Source organism: Podarcis raffonei, chromosome 8 (assembly GCF_027172205.1).
Source record: "Podarcis raffonei isolate rPodRaf1 chromosome 8, rPodRaf1.pri, whole genome shotgun sequence".
In the NCBI taxonomy this organism is placed as follows: Eukaryota; Metazoa; Chordata; class Lepidosauria; order Squamata; family Lacertidae; genus Podarcis; species Podarcis raffonei.
In genome coordinates, this window is record NC_070609.1 from 19,421,605 (window position 1) to 19,446,024 (window position 24,420).

Consider the following 24,420-nt stretch of genomic DNA (forward strand, 5'->3'; position numbering starts at 1 on the left):
GATTTAGCAGCATGAAGAGACTCACCAGCACTACTCCCCAGTTGTTCCTCAGCAAAACAAGCTGCTTCTCAAGGACCTCCACATAGACCATCGTGGGAAGTGTGATCTGCCCATTGCCCCAAGGCTCATTCTTGACAATAACAACTAAGGGTTTCAAGCTCTGGGTTGGCTTCTGCAGCTTGGTTAAGACATAGGTGCAGGTGCCCTGGAAGTTAATGATTCGGCCATCGAAGGACAGATAGAGGTCACCAACCACCGAGCAGGTGGCATTTCCAACTGGGTGGCACTTGCGGTACCCTTCCACCGTTTTGCATTCTTCATTGGGGGTGCAGGGAGCGGTAACACACACCACATTTCCACCAGCCTGGCACCTGCAACGTTCCTCGCAAGTTGGATAGAAATCTTCCAAGGCTGGATAGTATCGTCCCTTGTAGAAGCAGCCACACTCAGACATAGGGACGCAAGTGTCAGTGCTCCTGACGAAGCCCTCATTGCACACACAGCCCTCCTCGCACTTCTCCGGGCATCGAGGCGGGACATGCAGGCTGCTGCAGGTCTGGTCACAGCCCTTGGCGCAATGTTCATAGTGACTGTTGAGCGGACAGGGTAGGGCTGCAAGTGCAAAACAGAGAGGTTAGGCAGTGTTATGCTTTAGTGGTCTCGTGCAAATCTTGCATCTACAAAGAAGTAGAGGCTGGTCCATTCAGGACAATGTGGACCTGCCCCACCAAACTTGGCCTGGCTTTACCCAGACCCACCTGAGTGCCTTCTTACTTCCAACCAGTGCAGTGGGTGGCAATAGCTGCCAGCTTCCTTCCCCTAAGTCTTTGTGTTGCCCCGTAAAACCCTGCAAGGAGGAGGATGGGGAGAAAACTAGGATTTGTTGTCTCTGTTTCTCATTGTTTCTGGCTCCAACTACTCTTGAGCTCCCTGCCTTGCTCCCTACACATCCTGCCATCACTGCTAAGAGAGGATCGATGTGCAGCCACATCACAGGTGCATGGTTGCTAGAGTCACAAACAGGGGATGGTATGATATCATATTCTCTCACCTGTTCTGGCAAGAGGGGGAACAATAGAAAGTGGAATCTTCTTCTTCCTGTCACACTTTTCCAGCAGAAAGCACACTGTATTTTGAATTGGACTATGAACTTTTGCAACTTTAAAGGATGGTTGCCTGGATCTGTCTAAAGCCCTGTAGCCTGGGCAAGACATATATTTGACTAAACATGTGAGTGTGTGCGTTTATATAGACAATTTGAGAGTGATTTCTTTGTTAAAAGGGAAACATAGAAGGGAGATGATGAAAGACTGTCTGGTGGGCTTGGAGAGTTACCTCTTTCTTCTCTCATTCCTTCTCCCCTGTTTCTAAACTGTTCTTTTATCTGCACTGTTCCCTCCTCTCATTATCTGCCCCCAGACCCTGCTGGAAATGAACTTGACCTTCCTAGCAGAAACTGCTTCAAACAATGGAGCACTCACGGCAGAAGGTTGCAGACCTCCAGGGGTATATGGTGACCCCAACAGCTCGGCAGTCTGCGGCATAGCTGGCGATGGCCGCGCACATGAAGGCATAGCGTCCCTTGTAGAAACAATAGTCATAAATGCAATCTTGGAAGGCGCCCTCTTCGTCAACCTGGCCGTGGCACTCCCGGAAGGGCCCATCCTTGGCCACAATAAGCCCACATTCCTGGCCTGCTGCACGCTGCTGGGCAGCTAATTCTTCCATCCCTGGACATTTGGGGTCCACTATCTCCTTGCATTTTGGGTCAATGTTCTCAATTCCACTGCCGCCAAATACTGGCCTATCGGGAATGAGAATGCTCCCAGGCACAAGGGCATCATCTTCAGGGTTCCCGTTGAAGTTTCCACATAGGCCACGCAGAATGTCGGCATAGGTGTTGGGCACCGTGACTGACACCTTGCTATCCCAGTTAAAGGTCACCACGAGGCCAAAGTCAGTCTCCATCACAGCATCCTGGCCCCTCCTATATAACTTGATTCTTCCTCCAGCTGCACTATAGGGAAGGAAGGTGAGCAAGCCTTCGACCTAGGAAGACAGGAGAAGATGCTGCTGTTGAAAAAATGAAAAGGATATTTGGAGCTCTTGTTTCCCACCCCCATAATCTCAATAGGAGGTGTGGCAAACTCCAGTCCAGGGGTCTAGTGTGGCCGTGCAAGTCTCTATCTGACACCTTCGACCTGTCTACGTTCACACACCCAGCCCCCGATTTGCACCCCCTTTGAGTGCTCTTGCCTGGTTGGAAAGCCAAACTCCCACTGGTATATGCCCCAGTGTAGTCCTTCCACAACTTAATGGGGATGTGGTCAGAATTAGTTTTCGTTGGCTCTCAGCCAGCGGGCAGTGGCCACAACGCAACAGTCCTCTTCAAATTGCACCAGAGGGGACTAATCACTATCATAATGATATCCCAATGTTAGCCAGACTTACCAAGACTTTGCCTGAATATTGCCTGCTGACTATAATCTCAACCTCATAGACGTTGACTTGAACACTCCGGGTCCAGGTCACAGCAGTATTTCCCCGGTATTCATTCTGAACATAGATGCTGAACCCTTCCAGTTCCAAGGGTCCGTTGAAAACCTCAGCAAGCACATAGGCACAGGGCCCTTGGAAATCAAATCTCTTTTTGTCAAAGCTCAAGTAGTGGGGATCCCCGGATGCAGAGCAGGTGCTGTTCCCAGTCGGATAGCATCCCTGCACGCCTTTGACCACTTGACACCGTTCCGTTGGTTTGCAAGCACTAGCTGCACACTCTACCACCCTCGTGGTCGGGTTGCACACACAACGCTTCTGGCACATGTCATCCGCCCAGAAAGCCTCATTGGGGGCATAGGGGCGCCCTTCGTACAGACAACCGCAGCTGCTCTTGGGGATGCATGATCCTTGGCTCAGCACAAAACCCTCAAGGCACTGGCAGCCTTCGACACACACAGCTGGGCAGAGCTTTGGCCCTTGAATTTGGTCATCCATGCAGGTGGCTGGGCAGGCTGTTCCGCAGGTTTGGTACTGGCTGTTCGGAGGGCAGTCCAGGTCTGTAGGGAAGAGAAGGGGTTGGGTGGGTCACAGTAGTGATATTATGTTGACCCTACTGGCAACATGGACTAACACAGCAGGTGGATTCTGAATACAAATCTTGAGAATGAGAGCCTGGTCTTCTTCCCTGCCACCCAGTTCCTACACTGAGAGCACTACTGTGCATTTATATTGGATCACATCCCCACTTTGCATTCATAGCACTTTTAGACCACTTTAAGAATTATGATTTCCCCCAGAGAATCCTGGGAACGGTGGCATGTTATTTAGGAGACCGCTCACCTTTAAGACCCCCATCTGAAACAAGGCCCCCTTCAGTTAGTTCATCCCCTTCTTTTCCGTGCTTTGCATACTCACAGCATCCAGAGTCCCTTCTCCAGTCACCAATTTGGGCTCCCTCGCTCTGGCAGGCATCGGCATAGGCGGCCAGGGCATCACACAAGGACTGTTTGTTGCCTTCGGTGGAGCAGACGTCAAACACACAGTTTGTAAAGTAGATTGTGGGGGGCACCTTGGCATGGCAAAAAGCAAAGGGGCCATTGGAAACCTTGGTTAGCAGACCACAGTAGGCCTCTGACTCATACTTCTGGGCCTGATCGGATTCGCAAGGCTTACATGGCCCATTGCAATCATGCCAGCAAAGGCTGCCAATAGTCGTCACCTCCCAGCTTTCACCAAAGGCCGGGATGTTAGGGGCTGTGGTGCCTGCAGGGGTTTCAAAGTCATCACTGGGATTCTCATTATAATTCCCACAAAGGCCACCGACAGCCTCCTGATAAGCACTGCTGATGGTGACGCGGAGATGGTGACTCCAGTCGTAAGATACCTTCAGCTGGAAGTCCGTGGAAAGTATGACAGAAGTGCCAACCTGCAAAATTTGCAAGTTCCCATCCCTCAGATAAATGGGCAAGTGTGCCCGGATACCATTGACCTGTATTACAGAGGAAGAAAGATACAAGAGGGTAAAATCACCTTTTGCTCATGTGTAGCAGCAGAAGCTAAACTAAGCTAAGCTAAGCTAAGCTAAGCTAAGCTTGAATCTCCATCTATTGGGCTACAGGTTTTGGCTATTTTTTAGATACGATTGGACACCAACTGGATGCCACGAACCTTAAAAAACTACATGGATTTGAACCAAATTGGACATGTTTGTTCCTGAGATCCATGAGCAGGTTTTCCTCTTTCTTTGGATATGAGTGGCTGGCATTTTGAATCATGGAAGGAACCTTTAGAAGCTGCACTGATCCTTTGGTTTCTTCTCCTTCCCTAGCAATGCCAGGTACAAATTTGCTGGTGGCTTATATGTAAAGATGTTTCATAAGTCAAGATGGCAGGGCCTAAAAATGTCACCAGTCTTTTGTTTTACACCTTGAACATGTGCAGTAACCATCAGCTCCATGGCCGTCATGGACTCGTAAGTGGCATTGAACCTGCCTTCTGAATCAACTCTGAATCGATCATCACTCACCTGTACAAAACCAATTTCTGATCTGGTCATGGTGATGGTATACCCATAAACCTCAGTTGTCACCACGGTCACATAGGACACTGCTTTGTTCCCCCGGTTTTCATTCTTGGCAAAGATATGGAAAGATGGGAGTCCAAAGGTTTCAGCACGTGTCTTGACAAAAGTGTAGGTGCAAGTTCCTTGGAAGTCATACTTGCGTCCGTCAAAAGTGTTGTAGTGCGGGTCACCCATTGCCCAGCAGGTAGCATTAGAGGATGGCACACAGTGCGGTTGACCATTTATCATCTTGCACACCATGCCTCTACGGCACAGCACATTGCTACAGGTGAGTTCTGGTTCAGCTAAGGACAGGAGGGAGGAAGTTATTTGCCAGCACTCTGAACCAATTAGAATTCATACAAAGTTTGCTACCACTTTGAAGATTTAGCATAGCTTCATATTTTTAGTTTCAAACACTTTTTCAGATCTTGAAACTATTAAATTAAACATGCTGATTAATATTATCGCAACAATGGAAACTTTTTAACTTGGATGCCGTATTGCACATCGCTTCATCTACTATCCCTAAACTCAGTTGCTTTCAAAATTATGAGCATTATTTTTAAAATAAATGAGGAGAATAAAAATTATTGCAAGCAAATTGCGTCAAATCTCTTAAATCTTACTATAGGTCTACAATCAATGACTGATACCTGCACCACATTGCCCCCTAGTGCTGCTCCTGCTTAGTGAGACTAGGCGTTATTTATACTAGGAATGGGGAACCTTTGTCCCTCTATATGGTTTTGGACTTCAAGTCCCATCAACCATAACAGGCAAGGCCAATGGTCAGGCGTGAAGGGAACTGGAGCCCCTTGACACCTGGTGGGAGACAGATTCCTCATGCCTGATTTAAACAGAAGACATTTCTTTTCACTCTTACTCTGAATGGGGGCATTGACTGAGATTAGAAGCCCAAGTGAATTGCCCTCCCCCATGAACTTGGCACTGGCAGCAGGGGTCCCACAGCTGTATGTGTAGCCATTTTAGTGCTGAGGGGGTGCTACCCACTTCTGAATGTCCTCCCACTCTCTGCAGCATGAATCCCCACATAAGGTACAAGTTTTTTGAGTTGTCTTCTGGAAATTGGTAACAGAAGGGTCCTGAGGCTACTGAGAGACTGTAGCCCCTGCATGCCAGGAAGAAAGTCAAGGCAGGGGGAAGACCAACCTGGCCCCATCAATCAGCCAAAGAAGCAACGGGTGCTTGCTTCCCCCCTCCCTACCTTAAAGCCTACAGTGGCACCTTGGTTGTCGAACTTCATCCATTCTGGGAGTCTGTTTGACTCCTGGAACCATTCTAAAACCAAGGCGCGGATTCTGACTGGCTGCAGGAGCTTCCTGCACTCAATCAGAAGCCACAGAAGCCACGTCAGATGATTGGCTTCCAAAAAACGTTTGCAGACTGGAACGCCTACTTCCAGGTTTGCGGCATTCAGGAGACGATGTGTTCAGGAGTCAAGCCATTCAACAACTAAGGTACCATTGTGCTCAGCTCTACCTGTCTGTGGTCCTGGAACTGCAGAATGGAACAGAAAGACACCCTAACCCCAACCATTGGCCGAAGGAACAAAAGCCTTCAACTGCTATTGAAGAAAGAACACTAGAGTGGAGGCTGACCTAGTGGGGCACAAGGGTCATTGCCCCGCCAACCTGAGTCTGCCCTCAGCCAGCTTCCATTCTTAATTGCATCTAGTCCAGAGGATGGCTCTGAGTGTCACCTTCCTCCTTACTCTCAGTGTAGCATTTGTATAACTCAGAAGCCAGAAGGATGAGGACTAACCTCGAGTTAGCTTGCCCCACCTGTCATTGATTCAACTCCACCTACTTTTGGCCTCTCTGCCTTCTGTCTCCACCAGTCCCAATGGACTCTGGCTGCCAATGCTAGCAAAGGAAGATGTGCCTGGTCTGAACTGGATATAAGCACTCTCTTGTAACTCCCTACCTTGCTCTTACCTTGAAGAACCAATCTGCCCTTTCTAACTTTTCCCTCTGCTTCCCTTTCTTTGTCAGAGCCCTCATGTATTTTATTATTATTCCTTGTCTTAAAAGCAGGATAAAAAGACAGCAAACACATGGATAAGCTTTGGAACCTTCTACTTACGGTCTCTGCCGGCACCACACGACCCATAGCCATTCATATTTGCAATGCCCACACTGATGACGCAAAAATGGGACAGGGGGTTTGCCACTATGTAGGGCACAAGTATATCTGGCAGGTCATAGCTCCCCCAAGAGTACTCTGAGCCAGGAACTGGACTCCACTTCACTCCGCTCAGGAGATTCTCATTCACTGTGAGACCACCAGTCTCCAAACTCTTCACCACCAAAAGAATAGAGTTCTGAAAGCCGACTTGCCCATTCACATTGTACGAGAGGCTGTAACTTTCAATGTCTGGAATCCCTATCAAGAAGGTGTCGTAGCTAAAAGACTGGGTGCTCCCACCATTACTATAGAGGAGCACCTGTACCGGAACATCGGCCGAGAGGTAGATTGGGGTTTTGGGTGAGATCTGAATCTGCTGGATCTGCCCACCTCCCAGGCTTATCGTCTGCTTTGATGTACCCATCTGGTAGTTCAGGATGGTGGCTTGGGATGCTGAGACATAAAGGGTGTCAGTTTTGGTCTGCCAAGGTATAGGAGGGGCCACAAACGTCTTCCCCCAGTTGGACACGGGCAGGAGCTGCTCAAAGACATGGTTGCATTTAGTGTACCTCCACGAACAGGCATGGCCGGACAGGACAGCCACTGGTAGCTGAGAGACAATCCTAGTGCCGGAGAGATCACCTTTTCCTTGCAACTGGACTCCAGTGAAAGCATTTAGTGTCACACTCAGTTTACTTCCTGCGGTGTATGTTTGCCCATTGAAGGTCACTGGGCTCGTCAGGTGGATAACGACCACATTAGGTCCCTGGATGGTTAAGACAGCAAACTCTTGTAAATATCCTGTAGGGCCTATTGCAGGACCCACAACATAATGCTCAGTCCCTAAACTGCTCACAGGGTAGAGCAGAGCAGTTTCTGTGCTGTAAGGCTTGGAGCTCAAGGACACCACCGACACATCTTTGTCGGACTGGATCTGGACAACGCTAGAGAAAACTTTGCTGCCGATGATTTCTGCAAAATTTGGGAGCTCAACTTGCACCATCTTCCCCTTATCGACAGTGAGCCTTCTTTCAAAGTTCTCTTCCTGCGGGCAGCCTTCACAAGGGACAGAGACTGTCACGGTGGTCGAGTCAGAGTAAGCGATGATCTGCACTTCAAGCTTGCCTTGCTGGTCAAAATTCTGCATAAAGGAGGTGGCAAAATGTGTCCCAAAGCTCCTACCAAGGCAGGTAACTATAAGGGCAGGCAGAAAAGAGAGTGAAGAAGAGGGTGGTAAAGGATATTGTAAGGTTAGACATGCTGAGTTAGAATGATCTCAGTCTCCTCCAGACTTCTTTTTGCAATATCAACCTCTCAATGTATTCCCTTGCCCCCTAAAATGAATGCTCTCGTCCAGGTCTTCATCTAGCCAGGAGAAGGGCTGTGTACTCCCACTGAGGTAGAAATGGATGGCTCTGGTCCACATCAATTTCTAAGGATTTGTAAGAGCCACATTTCATTCTACGCAACTTTCTGAGGGCCCCAGGGCAGGCTGGGCTGGGCCAGAGGCAAATGTGGGCAGAGCAGCAAATGTAAATCTTACCCTTCCACAGTAGGCCAGTTTCTACACCTGCTCACACACCCTTCTCTATCCTACATCTAGACGTGAGCCAGAGGAGCATGGGGCTTCAGTAAGCTGCTCAGCTGAGGCACAGAAGGCTCCCCATGCCACAGCTGAGGAGCTCAACAAGTCTCTGGCTAGCAAGGAGACTCTCCCCAGTACCCAAAGAGATCCTCATTTGGCTCTGGGGTTGGTCTACTGAGTGAGTTCCAGCACCTTTTTTCTACCTAGGTTTAAGGTGCTGGTTTTGACCTTTAAAGCCCTATGCAGCCTAGGACCCATGTACCTATGGGACCGCCTCTCCTGGTATGCCCCGCGGAGGACCTTAAGGTCCACAAATAGCAACACTTTGGAGGTCCTGAGTCTCAAGGAGGTTAGATTGGTTTCAACTAGGGCCAGGGTCAGCACTGGCCCCGGCACTCTGTCACAAGAGACTAGGGCCTTGCGGGACTTGACATCTTTCCGCAGGGCCTGCAAGACAGAGCTGTTCCTCCTGACCTTTGGTTTGGACTCGGTCTGACCCTTATGTTTCCCTCCCCTTATGGTCTTGATTTATCAGCTACTTTAAAATGAGGCTGCATTTTAAATTGCATTTTAACCTGTATTTTAAATTGGGGTTTTACTGTGATTTTATTCGTGTTAGCTGCCCTGAGCCTGGCTCTGGCCAGGGAGGGCGGGGTATAAATAAAATTTATTATTATTATTATTATTAGCAAAAAAAGAGAGAAAGCACTGGGAATTCCTATGTTTCCTAGATAACTGGAGTGTTTTAACTCCTATAGCAAGGGTGTCAGGGGACCTTATGTTACAACTTATACAACAGAAAATAATATTTAGAAGTTATCAGACTCCACTACATTTGTATAGAAAAGGATTGTCTAAGACATCATTTTGTTGGAGCTGTAATAAGTGTAATGCTTCTTTATAACATATGTTTTTATAATGTCCTATGCTTAGTAAGTTTTGGGGGGACGTCATGGATTATATAAATATGACTGTGTGGAAAAAGCTAAAATTTTCAAAGGATAATATTCTTTTGAACTGTATGCCTACTGTAGGGAATTTGACAACCAGACAGCGTAAATGGATTCTCTATGGCCAAAAGACTGATAATGCTGCATTGGAAAGATAAATATAAAGCTCCATTTATTCAATGGATTGAAGACCTGACTTCACTTCCCATTTATGAATGGGCTGCTTATAGACATAGACTCTGCAACGACAAGTATACTGAAATTTGGAAGTCATTTATACAAAAGGCAGTAGGTTAAAAATGGTCATTTTTAACTGTTAACAATTGTACTAGCGGTATACTATTTTCTTTTTTTGCTTTTTCTTCTTTTCTTCAGGTTTTTCTTTTTTAAAAAAGCATCTGTTTCGTAAAGAAAAAAGAAAGAAAGAAAGAAAGAAAGAAAGAAAGAAAGAAAGAAAGAAAGAAAGAAAGAAAGAAAGGGTTCTCTCAAACCCCTAACTGAAGGTTGTAGGTAGTGAACCTGGGATCTTCTGCAAATGTTTTATCATTAAACCACAGCCTTCCTCCTTCCTCCTGAAACATTCCAGCAAGCATTTCCTCTGCAACCAAGTTCTCATCCTCTACCAGATACTCACGTCAGTGGTGGAGTGTGTTTCCATAGCACTGGGGGCAGGGGTATAGCTACCTGTCACGGCATCCGGAGAGGTAGGGGCAGGACGATCTGTCCACGGGGGCGCTGCTGCGATCCCACCTCCATGATCTGTGCATGGCACCACTGCTGCGATCCACGCATGGCGCTGCTGCTGTGATCCGTGCACAGCACTGCCGCAAGCCCACCGCCATGATCACAGCAGTGGCAGGGGGGCGAGCGCCACTCCACCGATCCGCCCAGAGGATTTGGTCACCCTCCCCCAGGGATGGCACCCAGGGCGGTGCCCCCCACCCACCCTCACCTTCCTCTGCCAGTGACTGAGGGGCATGCGTTTTGGGGGCAGAGTGTGATGGGCTAACAGAGCTGCCATGCACTAGCTCACCCAGAGCCAGAGCAACACCAGCCCCGAGCCACTTTGTGAGGCAGGAATGATCCCAGCCTTGCAAAGTGCACCTGGCCCTGCAGTGCTTTGCGAGGCTGGGATCTCAGGGAGGGTGGCGTGAGAAGGATGCCATGCACCCTTTGATCCCAGCCTCACCTTTGAGGGCCTGGGATCGAAGGGTGCATGGCTGTCATGTCCTCCTCCCACTGCCCTCCCAAGCCAACTCCATGGTGGAGGGCTGGCTCAGGGAGGGTGGCATAAGCAGCACACTCCCAAGAAAAATGTTCCTTGGACGCTCACCCCAGCAAGCCTTCCCTGCTATGCCCCTGACTCACATTTATCTGCTAGGAAACTGAGCAGCCTCCCTGTTTTCCCTATACCTCCCCTGCCCCATTTTCTTTTCTCAGTTGATACATCAACATTCCAGAGCTCTTGGAAGCTCCCAGGTGCCTGTCAGGCCATTGGGAGAGAGAGAGAAATATTATTTGCCTTCTAATTACAAAAGCATATTGTTCTCCCACCTGTTTTCTTCAGTTGGAAGCCATTGCCTCCATTCTCATTAATACTCACCCCAGAATGCTGAGTTCCAGACCCAAAGGCAGATGAGGAAGAAGCTTGTCCTCCCCATGGCTGGACAAGGAAAGAGAGAAGAAATCGTGTTTGGATATTATTTATTTTTGTATTATTTCACCAGATATATATATATATATATATCACTTGATTATAGAAAAAGAACTCAAAGGCGTTTACAGAAAAGATAAAATATAAAGCGACAGAATTATTACTTTTTTAAACATGCAACCATCATTTAAGACATACAGAAAGTTAAGGCTACAATAAAATAGCCTAAAACAAATTAAAACTCATACAAACTGGACAGGCTTTCCTAAATAATAGTATCTTCAGCAGGCACCCAAAAGAATACGGTGAAGGAGCCTGCCTGATATCAATAGGCAAGGAGTTCCAACGTTTCAGTGCTGCCACAGTAAACAATCAAGTTCTTACACATGTGGTGTGAGTATTATGCGGCACCTGTAAAAGTGCGAATTCTGCTGGTTGAAGTGGTCGAGTGGTTACATATGGGGTAACTTAATGGGGTATGGAGACTGGAGCTTATGGGGCACTGTCCTCAGCCAGACTCTGCCTGCCTGCCTGCCTGCCTGCCTTCGTATTTGCAACCAAGCCTGGCTGTCAGTGTCCTCCTTCTTAGTCTTGGTTTCCCTCCTAGAACTCCGCAGGGAAGGAGATGGGGACAAATCTAGCAGCAATCAGTTCCATCTGTCGATATTTTTGCCTTTGCCTGTTAGCCTCTCTGCCTTTGCTGATCCAATCACAATGGGCATCAGCCACCACTAAACATAGCTAGTTTATTATTGTTCCAGACCATGGGTCAGCAAACTTTTTCAGCAGGGGGCTGGTCCACTGTCCCACAGACCTTGTGGGGGGACTATATTTTGGAAAGGAAAAAAAGTGAATGAATTCCCATGCCTCACAAATAACCCAGAGATGCATTTTAAATAAAAGGACACATTCTACTCATGTAAAAACACGCTGATTCCCAGACTGTCCGCGGGCCAGATTTAGAAGGCGATTGGGCCGGATCTGGCCCCTGGGCCTTAGTTTGCCTACCCATGTTCCATGGGTGTGTCACACTGCTGTCACCTCCCAAAGGTTACTGTGAACTTATCTTTCCATCTTGGCATGTAGGAACAAAACACTCCTGAGGCTCCCTGAAGACTAACTTAAGAACCTAAGAAGAGCCTGCTGGATCAGGCCAATGGCCTATCTAGTCCAGCATCCTGTTCTCACAGTAGCCGAACAGGTGCCTGAGAGAAACGGGCAAGCGAGATATGAACGCACCAGCACTCTGCCCACCTGTGTTTCTCCACAACTGGAATTCAAAATTACACTCTCTTTGACATCTCCATTGTGGGTATTAGCCACAATGTAGTAGATTTGGCTAATCCCCTTTTAAAGCCATCCAAGATGGTGGCCCTCCCTGCCTCCCGTGCGAGCAATTAAGGGTGTCCATTATAGTGGTGGCTAGATTGTGCCTCCCCAATCCCCACCTCCTTAAGCGAGAGCCGACTTCCCCGACTAAAGACTAAGGGTGTCCTTCATGAAAGTTAAGCCCATCCATGGCCAGCATGAGCCATATGCCTCTGGAGACCAGTTCCTGGGGAGCACAAGTGGGGAGAGCTTGTTGCACACAGGTCCTGCCTGCATGTTTCCCATAGGCATCTGCTGGGACCCATGAGACCAGGTTGTTGGGCTAGATGGGTGTTTAGTTTCATTTGAAATAGGATGGGGCTGTGCTGAAGGACAAAGGAAGTTAAGGAGAACAGTAAGGAACTCTGTAGCTCCTAAAAAGACCAATAAAGCTATGTTGTTGCATTTGCTTCTATAGGCTCAGGGGTGCCAACCTGGATAAAATATTGGGGGGGCGGCACATGCACACCATTTGAATGGCAAGCCCCTGGCCCCCTCAAATATTTAATGGGGGTGTGAAGGGACCTCAGCACCTACGAGCTGGATCCTATGTTTAGGCTAAAACCCTCTATCCTTAGATGAAATTTGCAAGGTGGCAGCTAAAACCAATGAACATGATCCAGCCAAAGTTTAAACATTCTCAGATTCTACGAGAGCCAACTGGAGTTCAATCTATGCTGAATTCCCCAGCTGAACTCAATTATGGCTGGAGTACAACTCCCACCATTCATGAGGACAAGCCATGGAGCCCAACAACATCTGAAGAGCGAGAGATTCTCTGGCCCTAGTTTGGTCCAGAATCTAAACCCACTAAATGTTGTGATGTTCCCATTTTCTTCTAATTCCAATATCAAACATGGAAATGTCTACTGCCAGCCTTGCCATATTGTCTGCAATGGTCATCCTCAAATCATCCAGAAATGCAGGGCACGACCATCATTTAGCATATACTCACCTGCAGAAGGGTGCTGTGCATCCCACAATTGAGTTCTTTTCATCCCCATATATAGGCTCCCTTTATCCTCATCCCAGAAGTGTGTTATTTGCATTTCCTCATGGCTGGAGAGAAAGACAGGTTCAACTGGATCCTTTAACATTCATCCATAAAATCTAACATTCCAGGTGGGGTACAGAATTCTAGTTACAGGGTCCCAGTGGAACCTAATATTTCCACATACAATGGTTTTTTAAAAAATATTTTTTATTAGGAATTTGAACAAAACATATTATCTTAAAACATATCATCCTGAATCCCCCCCCCCATTTTCCCCTCCCATAAGACGACCCACCCTCCCCTTCCCCCTGACTTCCCTCAGCTCCAATCTCTGGTTTCTTTACAGATGCTATTCTCTGCATGTTACAAAATTGTATAAATCCTTAATTTATCTGACTGATTATTGTCAAAAAAAAGTTTGTGAGTGTTTATTGAAAGCCTACCAAGGAGTCCAGTTCACTTTGTTGCTTCTTTAAGTACTTTGTAAAAGGTTCCCATTCATCTTAAAAGTCACAGTTATCCTTTTCCCGTAGTTTATGTGTCAGTTTTGCCAATTCTGCATAGTCCATCAGTTTCTCTTGCCATAGTTCTATAGTTGTGGTATCCTCATTCTTCCATCCATGTGCTATTAGGACTCTTGCCACCGTTGTCGCATACATAAAGATCTTTTTCACCTTCCTTGGCAAGACTTTTCCTACAATCCCTAACAGAAATGCTTCAGGTTTCTTAACAAATGTTAGATGGAACAATTTCTTCAATTCATTGTACAGTGGTACAATCGGGTTAAGTACTTAATTTGTTCTGGAGGTCCGTTCTTAACCTGAAACTGTTCTTAACCTGAAGCACCACTTTAGCTAATGGGGCCTCCTGCTGCTGCTGCGCCGCCAGAGCACGATTTCTGTTCTCATCCTGAAGCAAAGTTCTTAACCCGAGATACTATTTCTGGATTAGCGGAGTCTGTAACCTGAAGCGTATGTAACGTGAAGCGTATGTAACCCAAGGTACCACTGTATATCATTTCCCCAAAAATTTTAATTTCAATACAGTCCCACCACATATGGTAAAATGTCCCCTCCTTTTCCTTACACTTCCAACACATTTTGGGCTGGTTAATATTTCCACATACAGTGTTGACCACACAACATAAAAGGCAGCTAAAACACACACAAATACACACAGAATGAAATTTAACTGAATTTTTAAAAACACCCTGGTCCTATATGTCTCTGTAGATATTTCTACAGAATATTCTGGGTAAATTCAGAGAAGGTTTTTCAGCAGTGGACTGTGGCACACAGCGGAAGCTGAATTCTATGGGATTGCCAGGCCTCTATGAAGCAGGGGTGAATGCTGTCCACTGAACAACATCAAGTTCTGCAACTTTCAAGGGGCCTGCTCAATGTGCACTGAAAGCAAGTGGCAATCCACTCAGGGAGGGGGGCTTAAATGGGGGGGAATGAGGAGGGGAACATAGAAGGAGCATACAACCCTCAGACCACTTCGTAGGTACTTTTAAATGAGAAAGTCAGTGTTTCCAGGAGCCTGTATAAGGACTGCCCATGAAATATCCACCTGAGGCATACTCTTAATGGGTCATACGTTGCCATCTGCAGTGGTACCTCAGGTTACATACGCTTGAGGTTACATATGCTTCAGGTTAAAGACTCCGCTAACCCAGAAATAGTGCTTCAGGTTAAGAACTTTGCTTCAGGATGAGAACAGAAATCGTGCTCCAGTGGCGCGGCAGCAGCGGGAGGCCCCATTGGCTAAAGTGGTGCTTCAGGTTAAGAACAGTTTCAGGTTAAGTACGGATCTCCGGAACGAATTAAGTACTTAACCTGAGGTACCACTGTACTGTACAAAGATACCCAAGATCCTTTGGCAGCTGCAACCACTGAACCTCTCCTATGCCCTCCTTTGGGGTTTTCCGAAGAAAAACTCAACAATTTCAGTGTTTTCCTAAAAAAAGAAGCTCAACAATGTTGGGGTCTCCATAACTTTCAGGGTGTCCTGGTTTTTACTTTTTGGGTTTTTTTTAAAGAAATATTTATTAAAGTTTTACAAAATCATGAATACAAAAACACATAAAAAGGGAAATACCTGAAAGAAGAAAAAATACATGAAAAAAGAAAGGAAAAAAAATAGAAAGTAAAAAAATACAACATACAAAAGACATAGAAAAAACAAGAAAAAATTAAAAACAAATCCGTTTTTCATAACTTTAAACTCCTTTGCTTATTTCTTTGACCTCCTCACACCTCCCCTTTTTGTATTCCCATTTACATATTCAAGTCAGCAAATCCTTACCCTCTTTCATGTACCTTAACTCTGTATCTTAACATTTTATAACACTGTATTTTCATCCAATATCAATTCATTTTTGCATATTCTTGTTAATTTTGTTGCTAATACCACTTATTTTCAATCCAACATGGTTTTAACATTCATTGATTTTACAATATTTCTGCAAGTAGTCTTTAAATTTCTTCCAATCTTCTTCCACCAACTCTTCTCCCAGGTCTCGGATTCTGCCAGTCATTTCCGCCAATTCCATATAGTCCATCACCTTCATCTGCCACTCTTCCAGGGTGGGTAAATCTTGTGTCTTCCAATACTTTGCAATCAGTATTCTTGCTGCTGTTGTTGCGTACATAAAGAAAGTTCTGTCCTTCTTTGGCACCAATTGGCCGACTATGCCCAGGAGAAAGGCCTCTGGTTTCTTCAGGAAGGTATATTTAAATACCTTTTTCATTTCATTATATATCATCTCCCAGAACGCCTTAATCTTTGGGCACGTCCACCAAAGGTGAAAGAATGTACCTTCATTTTCTTTACATTTCCAACATTTATTATCGGACACATGGTATATTTTTGCTAGCTTGACTGGTGTCATGTACCACCTATATATCATTTTCATAATATTCTCTCTTAAGGCATTACATGCCGTAAATTTCATACCGGTGGTCCACAACTGTTCCCAGTCAGCAAACCTAATGTTATGTCCAACATCTTGTGCCCATTTAATCATAGCAGATTTAACCGTTTCATCCTGCGTATTCCATTTTAACAGCAAGTTATACATTCTTGAAAGTATCTTAGTTTTGGGATCTAACAATTCTGTTTCCAATTTTGATTTTTCCACCTGGAAGCCCTGGTTTTTACTTTTTGAAATATGGCAACTTTGCAGTGAAATAAGTCCGCTGAATTTAATAAAATTCTGCAGCTGGCTCAGGAATACTCAGCCTCTGATGAAAGAGAGCAAGACAACACACCTATTTTAGTCCCTTGTACCCTTGTTTCTATGTACAGGGCTGAGAGGACACACACATTCATTGCATTTTGCTTCTGAAACCAATTAAAGGCAGATTGCAAGAGAAGATGTAATCTGGCCCCACTGACATCCTATGAATGCAAGCTACGTGCAGTTCCTGGAGACAGCTCTGAGCATGTTATTAGATCTTGGGTTCTTCTGCCCTGACTGGAGCCTGTAAGAAACACAGAGAGCCAATCACAGCTGTCCAACCCATACATACCCACACAGAAGAAATGTGGGTGTGGCCATCTAACATGACAGCTTCAAGGGCAAAATCTCATTATCTTTCCTTTTCCTCCCCTATGAGGCAATGTTTTTTATGTACAAGTTTAAAACTATTTGAAGAAGCCTTTAAAGAATTTTATCGCTTGAGATCATTGTCAGAGCTCAAGGATGGGCAGCTAAGCAAACAAAGGGGTATGAGAGCTACGTCAGAATATCACCCTCGTTAAACATACTTTGACAGAAAAGCAATAAACTGGGATCGGGCCAAGCAATATTCTATAAGTTTACATGTCAGTGGGTCAAGGAGTCTAGCAGCTTGATCAGCAAAGAACCAGGGAGGAGTCATTATCTTCCACTGTCCTGCCAGGAACATTTGAGGCAAGACCTGCACCGAAGCCTGCAATAAAATGATTGGCTGAAGGTGTCTTCTTTCCATCACAGCTATATTTTTGTTGTTGTTGCAAAAGGGAGAGTTATTCAGCGACGTCTGGAGAGCCTAAAGTTCCCCACTCCTGCCCAAGAATCTAGAGCTGTATTAGCACATTCTATCCCATGTTGTGGAGCGGCCTCTGCAAATACTTTTCTTATCCTCTAGAGGGTGCATTAGGCTAAATACTCCATAGGCATTCAAAATACAGTGGTATCTTGGTTCTCAAACTTAATCCGTTCCGGAAGTCCATTCCAAAACCAAAGCGTTCCAAAACCAAGGCACACTTTCCCATAGAAAGATAGGTAAAGTGGATTAATCCGTTCCAGACTTTTAAAAACAACCCCTAAAACAGCCATTTAACATGGATTTTACTATGTAACGAGACCATTGATCCATAAAATGAAAGCAATAATCAATGTACTGCAGTCACACAATCAATCAATCAGTAGCTGAACTGGGTTCTACACAATCACAAAAACAAAAAAAGAGCCATGAAACAAAAACGCAAAATAAATACCAAAACCAGGCAGACCTCAGCGTAACACTCAAAATGGAAGTGTGGCACTCAGAACAAAAGCATAGTGCTCAAAATGGAGCACTTTCGGCTTCTGAAAAAGGTTCGCAAACTGGAATTCTTACTTCCAGGTTTGCAGTGTTTGGATTCCAGGTTGTCTGAGTACCAAGGCGTTTGAGAACCAAGATACCACTGTATCCAGCATGTTAAATAATTATTTTAATTGTACGCCGTATGCTGCCCCATAGCAGTTCAAGCTTCAGGGTCCCAAAAATGTAGGTCAGAATTCCTCAACCTCGGCCCTCCAGAGGTTTTTGGGCTACAACTCCCATGATCCCTAGCTAGCAGGACCAGTGGTCAGGGATGATGGGAATTGTAGTCTCAAAACATCTGGAGGGCCGAGGTTGAGGAAGCCTGATGTAGGTCCACCCGTTGCCCTCACCCCTGCCCTGCTCCACCCTGTCACAATCCTCATATATAAATTTAATAAATAAATGAATTAAAAGTGGCAGAAATCCTGGTGTTGGGAGGGTGGCTCTGTGGCACCATCATACCAGTAACTCCTGAGGGAGGTTTAAAACAACTCAGTGAGAACTGAGCTTTATTGGTTGAAAACTGCATAACATAACATACTCCTTCATAGGATTAATTGCAGCAATCAAGATGAATGTTTTGAGAAAAATGCTGTTTTTAATTTAAACAATACCAGCAATAAGTGATGCGGCTTCCCTCAAGAAGTGGCAAAAAGATATATCTAAATTTATCTGGAAAGGGAAGCGGCTGAGAATAAAATATAAAATATTAACAGATGTGAAGGATAGAGGAGGCTTCTCTCTTCCAGATTTAAAATTGTATGATGAGGCAAGCTGCATTACTTGGATCCGGGATTGGATTAAATTAGAAAATACTGATTTATTAGACTTGGAAGGACACGATAATAGATTTGGTTGACAGGCATATTTATGGTATAATAAAGGGAAGATACATAAAGGATTTCATAATCATATAATTAGGAAAGCATTGATAAAGGTATGGAAAAAAATAAAGATGTATTAGAGCAAAAAACACCCTGGTGGGTGGCCCCTACAGACCCAATGTCAATCAAAAGAATAAATATGGAGGCAAAATGGCCGACATGTAGAGATTTATTGATAGAAAGAGAAGGGAAATTAAGATTAAAAGATTATGATGAAAGCAAAGATTCGGTTTATGATTGGCTGCAACATCGGCACTTAAATGAGATCTTTAAGGAAGATAATAAGAAAGGATTTAACTACACCATATCTAGATTCCAAAGAGAAATAACAGAAGACAATAGTAGGTAACTAAAGAAAACCAACAGTTTATTGCTAGAATGGGAGACAAAAGATGAGGAGGTGAAATCAGTAATGATTAAATGGGCACAAGATATAGAACACAATATACAAATGGAAGATTGGGGAAAGTTATGGAAGAGCAATTTAAAATTTACGGATTGTATATTGTTGAAAGAGAATTATATGAAAATGATGTACAGATGGTATATTACACTGGTGAAAATGGCAAAAATGTATAGAATGAGCTCTAATAAGTGTTGGAAATGTAAAGAAAAGGAAGGTACCTTCTTTCATATGTAATGGAATTGCAAAATAATCAAAAATTATTGGGATATGATTTATAATGAAATGGAAAAAATGTTTGTTAAAAGTTCAGAAGCATTTTTATTAGCCATTGTAGGGCAAAAGTTACCAAAAGAGAAAAAGAATTTATGTATGCAACAACTGTGGCCAGAATCCTATTAGCTCAAAGATGGAAAAGCGAGGAAATGCCAACGAAAGAACATTGGCAAGAAAAGTTGATGGAATATGCAGAAAAGGCGAAGTTAACTGAGAGACTTAAAGATAAAGACAATAATGACTTTAAAAAGGATTGGGAACCCTTTAAGATGTACAAAAAGAAACAATGCATGAAAATGAACTCACTTGCAGGATTTGACAAATGTAAATAGAAAACACAAATACAGTGGTACCTCAGGTTACATACGCTTCAGGTTACAGATGCTTCAGGTTACAGACACTTCAGGTTATAGACTCTGCTAACCCAGAAATAGTGCTTCAGGTTAAGAACTTTGCTTCAGGGTGAGAACAGAAATTGTGCTCCGGTGGCACGGCAGCAGCGGGAGTCCCCATTAGCTAAAGTGGTGCTTCAGGTTAAGAACAATTTCAGATTAAGAATGGGCCTCCGGAACGAATTAAGTACTTAACCCGAGGTACCACTGTATGAGGTTAAAAAGGTCAAGAATAGATTAAGAATATAATTTTAGTTTTAGTATATAAGGTATACAAAATTATGAACAGAATGAATAAATATATTATAAACCAGAAAGGGAAGTTGGGGGAAGTCGCATGGGGGGGCGTGTAATTGAAAATGTAAAATGCAATTTGAATTTCTGAATATGTTAAAAATTTGTTGAAAAATCTTAATAAAAACTTATGAAAGAAAACTGCATAACATAACAACTCAATCAGTTGATGTTAAACACACACAAAAAATAGAAGTGTACAATCTTTCATTCCTTGATTGATACTTGCTTCGTACATCGTTTTGTAATTCAGTTTAACTTGACCTCCAATCCCCCCATTGCATTCCCTGATTAAATTCTTTAAATACGCATTTGCCTAAGGTTTTACCATGTTGTCTGACTTACTTTGAGTTTTATCAAATTTTCCTATTTTACCCACAGAAGTTAAATCAAAAGCTGCCAACAGATTAGTAATTTGACACACATTGCAGCATCTCATGGCAACTCCAACTTGTTGAAACTTGTTTATCTCAGTTCTTCGTTGGCATGATGCCGCCTTCCACTGGCCTCACGCTCACCGTGAAAGTAAAAGAACAACAACAACCTTGCTACATCAGAGCGTAGCTCTATCCAGTCCAGCAGTAATCAGTTTCAAGAACAGCCAGTCATACCTCTGGAAAGCAGCAGAGGTGCAGCAGCTGGAAAGCCCAGCAGAACATTTGACAGCAACACATTTCAAGAAGCAGCCATTCTTATAAAGGTAAAGGTACCCCTGACCATTAGGTCCAGTCGCGGATGACTCTGGGGTTGCGGTGCTCATCTCACTTTATTGGCCGAGGGAGCCGGTGTACAGCTTCTGGGTCATGTAGCCAGCATGACTAAGCCGCTTCTGGTGAACCAGAGCAGCGCACGGAAATGCCGTTTACCTTCCCGCCGGAGCGGTACCCATTTATCTATTTGCACTTGATGTGCTTTCGAACTGCTAGGTGGGCAGGAGCTGAGACTGAACAACGGGAGCTCACCCCGTCGTGGGGATTCAAACCGCCAACCTTCCGATCGGCAAGCCCTAGGCTCTGGGGTTTAGACCACAGCTCCACCCGCGCCAGCCATTGTTATAGTGTGCAAGTAATTTTGCATGGCTGCAGCTGAGATGCCCCTAAGTCTATTATCGCTGCCTGTCGTTAAGCAGAAACCCCCTTTTCTTGTTTGAAATGGTTGGCTTCCAAACGAGGACTGGTTTGGCCAGCTAATCAATCTCCCCGACAGTTTAGCAAGGGAGAAGGAAAGCAGGCAAGCTGAGAAGTGTCACACAAACATCCTTGGTGTGAGCTCTGCATGCATTTTTGCTCCGCATAGGGCAAAGAGCTCTGCAGCGGACTTGGCTGTACTCAGTGTGGAGCCATCACCTTGCTAGTGTATTTATCTTGTCCCATTCCTAGAGACTGGATTCGAGGCAGAAGCAGCAGAGGGAGGGGCTGGCTTTGTGGGGCTGAATCATGACGGGGGCCAACTGCCACCACCACTACCCTTCTCCTCTTCCTGAACATTGCGGTGGCAGCCTGTCCACCAGTCCTCTCCAAGAATGCAAATGAGATCACCAGCCTCCATTTGCATTGCCGTCTCCTTCTAGGCGGTGGTGAAAATTGAGCACGCTGTCTCTGCATGCCAGCAGTGGTGGGGAAGATGGCGAGGAAGGTGGCAGTTGTGCTATGGGAAGGAACTACATTTAAAAAAAAAATCAGTGCAATTCTTGTTACAAATTCAGAAGCCACCCTGAAGTACAGTCATACCTCAGGTTACAGACGCTTCAGGTTGCGCGTTTTTGGGTTACGGACGTGCCGAAACCCAGAAGTACCAGAACGGGTTACTTTCGGGTTTCGGCACTTGCTCATGTGCAGAAGCACTAAATTGCACTTTGCGCATGCGCAGAAGCGCCAAATCGCAACCCGCGCAGACGCGGCGCTGCGGGTTGCGGGCGCTGAGGGTTGCGAACGTGCCTCCCGCATGGCTCACGTTCGCAACCCGAGTGTCCACTGTAATAACATTATTATCATTATTCCTGTTACGGAAATGACGGGGAGGCACATATTTAAAGTTGTTACAATGTTACAAATATTATGCGTAAATGCATCCTTTCGACTTGACAGCTCAGGCAAAATATGGAGCTTTATAAATTCGTAGAAAATCCATACTTTAACCCACTCTCCTCATTCCAACCCCACTTTAACCCTTAAAGAAAGGTGAATTTGGGCTCCAACTCCCTTCATGAACCAAGAAGCAGGAAGTCAGTAGGCAGCAGGGACAGGGCATACCGCCATAATTCCCCAATCTTGAGAGCACATACTCGGCGCCCAACCCAGGGAGTGACCAAGGGGGCAGCAATAGATATCCACAGAGGCAGTTTAGCAAGTCGGGTGTTCTGAAAGCCCATCTCAAGACAAGTCTTGACGGCAAGGAAATGTAAAGAGTTTTATTGTACTTTTGGTGATGAGTACTTAAGAGGTGTTGGGAAAGGTGGCTGATAAAGTGACCTAAAGTTGAACTTGTGTAACCCTTGTATACCCCTCCCCATTTGTGACATGCTAGTGATGTAGTGATGATGTATCAATGATGCTGCTCAAAGTGTATTCTGGAGGAAAGAGGGAAGTTTTAAAAGAGGATGTCGCCCAATGCTCAGGGTTCTTACTCCTGTGGGGACCTGTTGCGCAACAATAAAGATCATGGTCTGAGACTGCTGTTTTGCTCCAAATTACTTGGCTGGAACTTCCTTCTTTTACTGATCGCATAGACCTGTGGGGGACTTGCACCCCGACGAGCTGGGCTGTTGAGTAGTCTCTCACCCCGGAATTTTTTTCCTTTACATTCCTTAAAATAAGGTACAGTGGTACCTCAGGTTAAGTACTTAATTCGTTCTGGAGGTCCGTTCTTAACCTGAAATTGTTCTTAAACTGAAGCACCACTTTAGCTAATGGGGCCTCCCACTGCCACCGCGCCGCCGGAGCATCATTTCTGTTCTCATCCTGAAGCAAAGTTCTTAACCCGAGGTACTATTTCTGGGTTAGGGAAGTCTGTAACCTGAAGTGTATGTAACCCGAGGTACCACTGTACCTCATCTATCTCTCACATTAACGGCAAGGGTGAAGGATGTGAAGCTTCCCTTCCACATGACATGACGGGGGAACTTCCCTTCCTTGTGGAGCTTTGTCGCTGTGCAGAAATGATGAAATATTTCCTTCCAGTCTGTCCACTACGCCATGACAAGCAACTTATAAGAGAGCCAGTGTGGTGTAGTGGTTAAGAGCGGTAGTCATGTAATCTGGGGAACCGGGTTCGCGTCTCCGCTCCTCCACATGCAGCTGCTGGGTGACCTTGGGCCAGTCACACTTCTTTGAAGTCTCTCAGCCCCACTCACCTCACAGAGTGTTTGTTGTGGGGGAGGAAGGGAATGGAGAATGTTAGCCGCTTTGAGACTCCTGAAGGGGAGTGAAAGGCAGGATATCAAATCCAAACTCTTCTCTTCTTCTTCTTCTTCTTCTTCTTCTTCTTCTTCTTCTTCTTCTTCTTCTTATAAAAGGTTTAAGGTAGGGATGGCAGGCTCAGAGTGGGGAGGTCAATGTGGCCGTCCAGACTTCTCTATCTAGCCCTCAGGGCTCTCAATGTGGCCCTCCAGAGCTTTCAATCAGGCCCTCAGGACTCTCCCCAGGCCACCCCCCTCTGCAATCACAATATTCTCTTCAGGCCAAGCCCCTCATGGGCCCTGCTTTGTAACCCTCCATTCCTAGCTGGAATATGGCCTTTGTCGCCTGAATGGATAATAGATAGGGATGTGTGAGACACTTAACATTTTTGTTCCACCCACTTTTACTTCTGGGCCTAACCACCATGGCATGTGGCCCCTGGAAGGTTGCTTAGAAGATAATGTGGCCCTTGAGCTGGAAAAAAGGTCCCCCATCCCTGGTATCAGGCTTAGACATCTGACACCATGTCAAGTTATTTCTGAGAAAAGGCCAGGCCAAAATGTAGGCGTTACTGAACAGCTTTATTGCTAAGAACTGTCTAGAACAGCAGCTTTGCTGACTGGCACAATTCAGACACAGTGCCACCTACAGTTGGAAGACCAATAAAACAGTTAAGGTCCCCATTACAGCATTGCAGAATTTAAATCTGACTACAATTTTAACATTTTGGCTTCTGATATTTACATTCTGAGGGATATTAATGAATGAAAACGTTAACTCTTGCTGAGGAATTTAAGAGGAAGATTGTGACATATTAACTTGCTAAATTTTGCAACTTGTATTATTATTATTATTATTATTATTAAAAAAACACTTAAATCTCAAAAATTATTAAATGCATCGATCCCTGATAATGATGGGGGGGGAACTGAGGGTGTT

General features: G+C 45.2%; 1 protein-coding gene across 2 annotated transcripts in view; it reads right to left on the bottom strand.

Moving 5' to 3' along the window:
• The window catches only part of LOC128418571 (IgGFc-binding protein-like), a 30,346-nt gene extending 17,058 nt beyond the window's left edge, over positions 1–13,288 (bottom strand). Inside the window, exons 1-8 of one of the 2 annotated variants that reach the window (XM_053398369.1) lie at positions 13,222–13,288; positions 10,848–10,907; positions 6,668–7,903; positions 4,526–4,866; positions 3,415–3,988; positions 2,452–3,056; positions 1,482–2,049; positions 26–612 (exon numbers count right to left, since the gene is read on the bottom strand). In XM_053398369.1, the coding sequence (XP_053254344.1) occupies positions 26–612; positions 1,482–2,049; positions 2,452–3,056; positions 3,415–3,988; positions 4,526–4,866; positions 6,668–7,903; positions 10,848–10,907; positions 13,222–13,270 (4,020 nt within the window). In that variant the 5' untranslated portion in view covers positions 13,271–13,288. The remainder of the gene's footprint in view (positions 1–25; positions 613–1,481; positions 2,050–2,451; positions 3,057–3,414; positions 3,989–4,525; positions 4,867–6,667; positions 7,904–10,847; positions 10,908–13,221) is intronic. The other variant, XM_053398368.1, reaches the window with a different exon arrangement.
• Between the last annotated feature and the right edge of the window lie 11,132 nt (positions 13,289–24,420).